This window comes from Odocoileus virginianus, chromosome 18 (assembly GCF_023699985.2).
Source record: "Odocoileus virginianus isolate 20LAN1187 ecotype Illinois chromosome 18, Ovbor_1.2, whole genome shotgun sequence".
Lineage (NCBI taxonomy): Eukaryota > Metazoa > Chordata > Mammalia > Artiodactyla > Cervidae > Odocoileus > Odocoileus virginianus.
The window spans coordinates 5,143,600-5,150,789 of record NC_069691.1 but is presented as its reverse complement, the minus strand read 5'-3'; the positions used below and the strand labels follow the sequence as shown (position 1 = coordinate 5,150,789).

General features: G+C 47.5%; 1 protein-coding gene across 1 annotated transcript; it reads left to right on the top strand.

The window, feature by feature from the left end:
• Positions 1-505: 505 nt before the first annotated feature.
• Positions 506-6,743, top strand: LOC110122590 (spermatogenesis-associated protein 31D4-like). The gene is made up of 4 exons (XM_020870094.2): positions 506-800; positions 1,498-1,543; positions 2,118-2,178; positions 2,455-6,743. Exons 1-4 carry the CDS (start codon positions 603-605, stop codon positions 6,686-6,688), a joined length of 4,539 nt encoding a protein of 1,512 aa, XP_020725753.2. The 5' UTR covers positions 506-602; the 3' UTR covers positions 6,689-6,743.
• The last annotated feature ends 447 nt before the right edge of the window (positions 6,744-7,190 follow it).

Below are 7,190 nucleotides of genomic sequence, written 5' to 3'. Positions count from 1 at the left end.
GTAAAGAATCCATCTGCAATGTGGGAGACCTGGGTTTGATTCCTGGGTTGGGAAGATCTGTTGGAGAAGGGAAAGGCTACCCACTCCAGTATTCTGGCCTGGAGAATTGCATGGACTGTCACAAAGAGTTGGACACAACTGAGTGACATTTATTATTATTATTATTATTATTATTATTATTATGATCCTGAGTGTAAACGTGTACAAGCAAAAATTCCAGACAGTATTTTAAGGCAGTGGAACTGGTGAGACCCAAGTCAAGTTTCTCAAACAGTAAAGGGAACCTATGTAATATCTGGGTTATGGATGGGAAAGGTGGAAGATTTCATTAATGTGAATATATGAAGCCATGAAAGGATGAAGTTGGAAAATACAATGGCAGGGTAGGGCAGAGGGACCTGGAAGGCCCAGGAGGGGTGGAGTTGTCTGCTAGGCTGGTGGGTGGGGGAGGGGCTGTGGATGCATTCTCTTCATGTTGTCCCCTCCCCCACCCTCAGAAGCCCTTTGTGACTCTTGAGTTCTCAGTGATGCAGGCCTGGGACTCAGTCAAGTAACTGCACTCCCAGCGTGCAGTAATCTCAGGCAGCCTTGTGATTCAGACAATGGAATTCAGAAAATGGAATGTTCTCTCATTTTTGAGTAGCCCCACTGACCCATGTCTGAGCTTTGGCTCCACCTCCTTGGATATTGACTCTGACCTCTTTTTCCTGTGTGGGCTGGGGTTGCTCCTTCTGTTCCTGTGGTACCTGGTGGGGCTTCCATGTTTACCAACCTTCTGTAAAATCAAAGGCATCCAAAAGGTAAGGAAGTGACCCTGGGTGCACCCCCAAGAGATTCTTTATTGCTGTTTCCATTTCTATTCCACATATTAAGATGAGTTTGGTTGGGTCAGAGAGACACCTAAGATAGGAATTTCAAGGAGAGGATAAAACTAGGCAGGGCCAGTGGTTCAGGGAGTACTGGAAGCCCACAGACCAGCTGAATGGTTGGAGGATTCCAGGAGAAAATCCCAAACAGTAATTCTGTGCCCTGGGTTGGGTTATTTAGAGAGTTTTGGATCTCTGCAGGAGAACAGAGTTCCCCATTGCTTGATCATGAGTTACCTTCTCACATGAGGCATCACTTGACCAAGTCTTCCTTTGTGCTGAGCCTCTGAGAGCCTCCAGCGCAGAGGCTGGAGGCTGAGTTTTCAGGATCCAAGGTCCTATTTGAGGGACACAGACGTCGACTGTTAGCCTCAGATGCTATGCCCTCCTTGGGCAGGTGACTTCTGACTGAGATGATCAAGGGAGGACTTCAGAGGCAAAAGTCTTTCTTTGGGTTTTTTTAAGGAAAAAAAAGTTGAAAACATTTTAAACCTTTAAAATTGACAAAAGGAAGGAACACAAAGATTTATTAAGTAGAGTCATATTATTCCTGGATAATGAATATCTGAGTTTCCTAGAGAGACTGAGAGAAATGAGGCCCAGCCCTTCATTCTTTTCTTTCTGTTCTCAGCGTCAGGGCAGAACCAGGAGGAGAAGGAAAGGCGGCACACTGGCAGGTAAGGTTCTGCCTGTTTCAGCAGATCTCTCCAAGGGTGGCCCTTCCTGCCTTTTCCATGAGATCCCAGGTCCCTGATCTCTGACGACGTCAGTGGCTAGATACCGTTTCTCTCAGAAACCAGAGGTATCTGGGACAGGCTCCTGGGGAGGCAGTCCAAGCCTGAGACACTTCTCAGATTCCCTGTTTTTCTCATGGCTCGGCATGAAGCCGTGATGGACCTGGGCAATGGGTGTTTCCCCACAGGTGGCCATGTGAGGTGTCAAGAGTCAGAACTTCTGTGTCCTGACTTTGCATAAGTCCTCTGACTTCCTGGATGATCAGACTGCTCTCTGAGGCCACACTGCTGTCTGTGTTTCACATGGTGGTTTTGAGCATCACATGAGATATAAGGCATGTGAAGGTACTCTACAAGTGAAGCAACATACCTATAAAATAAGTGACCATTTGATCTCATCTACTAATTCTTGGGTCTTTCAGAGTCTAATATCCCAAGGGTTTCCCATAAGGGGACTCTTATATTATATCTATGCTTCTACCTTCCTTACATGTAACCCACTCTCCTGGTTTCTCAGGTTGGAAATTTCACCAGATAGAAACAGAGGAAAAAACGAAGCTGATTTCTATTCTGAAAAGGTGACTAGTCTTTCCCCTTCTTTCCTGATCCCCCCTTAACATGTTCTCTGCAATTCCTGGGATTCAGTGCAACCTACTGTAGTCACGGGAGGGGGTAGCATAGGAATGAGTATGTGAATAAGGCCTTAAAGTGAGGGTTATTGAGCATGTTGTGAAGTCATGGATGTGGGGCAATGTAAACGGGCAGCAGGCTCCAGCCCACCCCTGCCAAGCCAGCAGGTCCCCCTTTCCTTATTCTGGTCCTGGTTGCATCTTTGTACTTCCTGTCTCCTGCAGCCCCCTGGGCCAGCATGATGATACCATCCGCTTTCGTCAGCTCTTATGTCCAGATCCCTTCTGTGAGGTGTGTAATAATGCAACTGCTGAGGTCAACTGGCTGCTGTTCCCGGAGGCCCTGGAAGACTCTGCTTCCTCTATGTCCCCTTTGGCTTCCACAGCTTCTGTGGCCGATTCATCATTGACTCTGTCCCCTGCCTTCTCAGCAGTCTCTCCAGGAGATCTACTACCAGCCTCTCTGCCTGAGCCTTCCCCAATGCCCCCCTCCATTCTTCCACCTAGCTCCATGACCCCCTTAGCTGACTTTTTTTCACCCTCACCACTGGGTCACACTCTGGCATTAGAGCCTTTTGCTTCCTTGGATTCTGAATTCCCAGTAGATTATTCCTCACCCCAACCCCTTGCCTTTTCCCCTCTCCTACCACATGGCACACAGACAGTAGATCCTGTTCTCCCACCAGAGACCACTTTGTCTCTGAATACCATCCTTTCCCTTGACCCCACCCTTTCCCATGATATCAACCGCTTATCAGATTTGTCCCAAGCAATGAATCCCACTGATTCTTTTGCACCACCAACCCTGTCTGTTTTACCACAGCCAGACTGCACTTTAACTGTCACTCAGTCTAAATCAATTGCCATCCTACTGACACCTGTTCCTGAGAATCTGCCTACAGAAAGCCCTGGCATGCTGTCCACTTATGTCCCAAAACTCACAGGCATTGATCATTCAAGACTGTCAATTTCGGACTTCTCCTGGTGGCAAGTTCATGCCAAAGACTTAATTCCTTCCACATTGGCACAATGTGATTTCAATCAAGAGTTTCTCGCCCTCCACTCTTCAGAGGCCTCTTTTGGGGGAGACCCTGCAGCCAACCTCATACAGCCTGGTAATTTCTTAAGTCTCAGCCCTGATGTCCTGGCACTCCTGGAGAGACAAGTACAAAAGAGGAGCGATTTCCTGATGTGGAAAGAAAAGGAAAAGAGAAAAGATTCTTTTCCAGAACAATTGAGGCCAGACTATCAACCAAATTCCTCAGGGATAATGTTAGAGTCAGTTGCTGATAAGCCTGTGCATCAACAACCTCCATATCCTAAGACCTTGGAGGACCAATTACAGCAAAAACCTACCCAGCTCTTCTGGGGTCTCCCATCTCTACACAGCGAGTCCTTGCCCTCTGCTGTTCATGTCTCCAGTGGCAGTTCCTTAAACTTTATTTTCAACAGAAACTCAAATGCCTCTACCGCCCAAGAATCCCCAGGACTTCCCCATCCCCGACCTCTGTCCTTGCCTGAGATTCAGCCTGAACCCTTGCCTCAAACCCTGCCTCAATCTCAGCCCCTACCTCTCACTCAGGTTCAGTCCCAAGCTGACCCAAAATCCCCACTCCTGGTCACACCACCTGGCCCTCTACCCCAGATTAGGATCTGTGGAGTGTATTTCCATAGACCTCAGAATGAATCAGAATCTCTCTCCTCAAGTGAAATTCAACAGCTGGAATGGAACATGTTGCAGAAACAACAGGAAAGTTTGTGGGGTTTACCCTCTGTGATCCAAAGATCTCAGGAAGACTTTTGTCCATTAGCTCCTAACACTTCTCACCACCGGCAACCTCAGGCCCATGTTTCAGTCTCCGTCCTTCCTGGGGAGTTTGCTCTCAGCAGTGAACTTCGGAAGAAACTAGAGCATCACCTTCGAAAGAGGCTCATTCAACACCGGTGGGGCCTTCCCCGGAGAATCAGAGAGTCTGTGTCACTGATGTTGCCTCCAACTGGTTTTTTAGAGGCATCTAAGTCAGAGAGCAGTGATGGAATCTCACTGATCCCTGTGTTTAAGGGTCAGACTAGCAAACAAGTAAATGTTGAATTGAGTCAACCTGGAAGCTTCCAAGAGAGAAGCTCAGAAATGCTCCAGCTAGAGAAAGATGTGGGGAAAGATCAGGAACATAGCCAAGAGAATGGTCAGAAAGATCACCTGTTAAAAGACCCAAACAGCTCTTCAGATAAGGATCTGGGGTATGGCTCTGAGAAAAACATAAACAGTCAGATAGTGAGTCTCTCAGAGAAAAATTTAAGGGTGTCAGCAGAGAGTCTACAACTTGAAAATGTCCTAAAAGTACATTTGAGTAAGAAGTTTGAGGAAATAAATGAGGGTCGACTCCCTGGGACTGTGCATAGTTCATGGCATGCCATCAAGCAAACATTGATTCTTTCTGTGAAATCCCACACCGAAATAAAAGAGAGAAGTTTGCCATCATCAGTGGGTGAGTCCTACTCCTTGAACACTTTCCAGGACCTGACTTTTGTTGATCCCAGCGCACAGCAGATGCTGGAAGCACATATTAAAAGGTTTCGTATGAGGATGTTGTGGGGCCTTCCTTCCAAGGTCCTTGAATCCATACACATTTTTAAACTGAAAGATGCCTCATCCCAGTCCTTGTCCCACGCCAGTTTTTCCTCCTCAACCAATGCGATTTCTGAGGCAGACTCCAAATCTGGGAGCTCCAAGTCCTTTAGAAGAAGCTCTAAATCTTTCCATGGAGACAAAGTTGGAACAACCAATTCAGCCCCTGTCCTGGGTCACTCTCTCCCTGCCACCTCACCCGTGGAGAAAGGAAGACAGAGGGTCCTGAAACAAACACACCCTTCTGTCAACTATGGGCTTGCAGAGGATGTTCAGAAAATTAAGGATCCCAGACAGATTCATCGGCCTGTCTCACTCTGCATCACAGGGAGAGGAAGTCATAGACAGACGCAACTAGCTGATAGATATCCTGGAAAGACTCTTGCAAAGCAAGTTGGAGCCAGATATGAGCCAAAGTATAAGAGTATGAGTTCTGGTGATAAAGGAAAAATGCAACAGGGCAAAAAGGTGGAGAAGTCAGAACCTGTTTCTATGCCCAAATTGTCTAGGGAGATATTTAGGGCTGAGGAGCTTGACACTTTTCAATTAAAAACTAATGACATGTTGACAACCAACAAGTCAGGGAGCTCCCAAATAACAAATGTGAATGAGAATAAAGTAGAAACTACTGTGACCACTGAAAGCCCCCAACCCAAACTACCAGTTCCCCAAGATCCTAAATGCTTATCCCTTAAAGAACAACTGTTTGATGAGTTAAAGTTTAGATTGGAGAAGAGGGAGCATAGCCAAGCTCAAGGCCAACCCACGGACATGTCCCTTGCTTCAGATAACTTGACTTACAAGGCCTCACTGACTCCTGCCCCGGGTGTCCCAGGTGGGGACACAGGAGAGTCCCAGGTGCTGCATGTCCATGTGGAGGACAGAGGAATCAGGATGGAACAGCAGCAGGAACCTTGGGTCCCTAAGCATGGCTTCCAGAGGGGCCAGGATAAGAATTTCCCACCAACTGTGAAGACAGTGAGCTCCCCAGGGTGCAGAGCAGAAGAGCAAGGTGGAGGGGATGCAGGGCTGGGGACATCCCAGCTTAGGAGGAAAAGTTTGCCTCCTCAGGAGATGGCTCTAGAGGAGATGCTTGTGAGCAAGTCTTCCCAGACCCTTTCAAAGAAAGGACAGCCTCTTCCTGAAGGCCATATCAGAAAAAGAATGAAGCACTTTTTGCAGTGGCTGTATCCTGGGGAAAAATGCAAAAGGCAAGAAGATCCCCAGGAAAAGGGCAGCCCCATACCAAGCGCACAGAGCAGAGGCCTAGCTAAAAGCAGAGCTGCTGTTACTGGATCAACAGAGGCTCAGAAAATCGTGACAGATATCGGGAAGTTCCTAGAGGAGAAACTGGGCTATCGGCATGCATTAGATGCCACCAGCTCTCAAGAGGACCCTCCTTCCCCGGCGCACTTTGAGCAATCTCAACGAAAGGCTGCAGTACAGGTCCACACAGAGCCTGTCCGGGGACATCCTTTCAACTCCAAGGCTCCCTCCAAAGTGACAAATACCAAGTCCTGCCGCAAAGAAGCTATCTTGGCTGGCCAGAGCTATCCTCCAAGTACAAGACAGATCAGAAGCAAGAAAAGACAGCCCCAGAAAGCTGTGGCATTGAAGGACCAGCAATTGTGTCAGAAACATCCCCCACCAGTGCCCCACAGGGAGCCTGTGCCCCACCCAAGCCCCACCCACAGGTGTCAAGCTGGCCAGGCCCGTCCAGCTGCGCCCGCCACTGCTGAAGGCACTGTGTTCAGAGATCTGTCTCTACTGTTTAGGCAGAAAACACTTCTCCAGAATTTCCAAGGAGGAAAACTTCCCATCCAAAAATAATTCCTTCCTTGTGGAGAATGTTGATCCTCCCCAATAAATGTTTCTCTAATAGTAAGATGTCTTTTCTGTGTACTGTGTTGAGGGCATGGGTTTGGGTAACTCAGGGATTATATGTAAGGGAAGAATATAATTTAGCTCTTACTTACTGCTTCCTTTGACTTTGGCTCAAAGGTGACCAGTCCTCTGGAGTTCTTGTTGAGAAATAGATACCATGTGCCTCCCATCCCCGCCCTCTGCAAAAGATCATTTCCTCCTTGATGATGTTTGAGGAGATGGGCTTTGTCTCCTGCCTCTTAGCTTAGCCTTAAATAAAATGTATAGCAGCCCACACACCTCCCTCACTGAATGTTTTACATCCTTTAAAGAAGTAGGAAAAACAGGTCTATATCTGAAGAGCCTTAAGGATGGGTTTGCTTTCTGAAAATAATCCTGAAGAAGAAATAAATCTTAATTGTTATTGAGAACTCAGTGACCAGAGGCTCCTACATGGGGCTGAATCCCT

What these genes read in the sequence shown, in the direction of transcription:
- LOC110122590 (XM_020870094.2), top strand. Translation starts at nt 603, where the DNA reads ATGGAATTCAGAAAATGGAATGTTCTCTCATTTTTGAGTAGCCCCACT. An exon ending in AAATCAAAGGCATCCAAAAG is followed by an intron (nt 801 to 1,497) that starts GTAAGGAAGTGA and finishes TTCTGTTCTCAG; the next exon opens with CGTCAGGGCAGAACCAGGAG. An exon ending in CTGATTTCTATTCTGAAAAG is followed by an intron (nt 2,179 to 2,454) that starts GTGACTAGTCTT and finishes TGTCTCCTGCAG; the next exon opens with CCCCCTGGGCCAGCATGATG.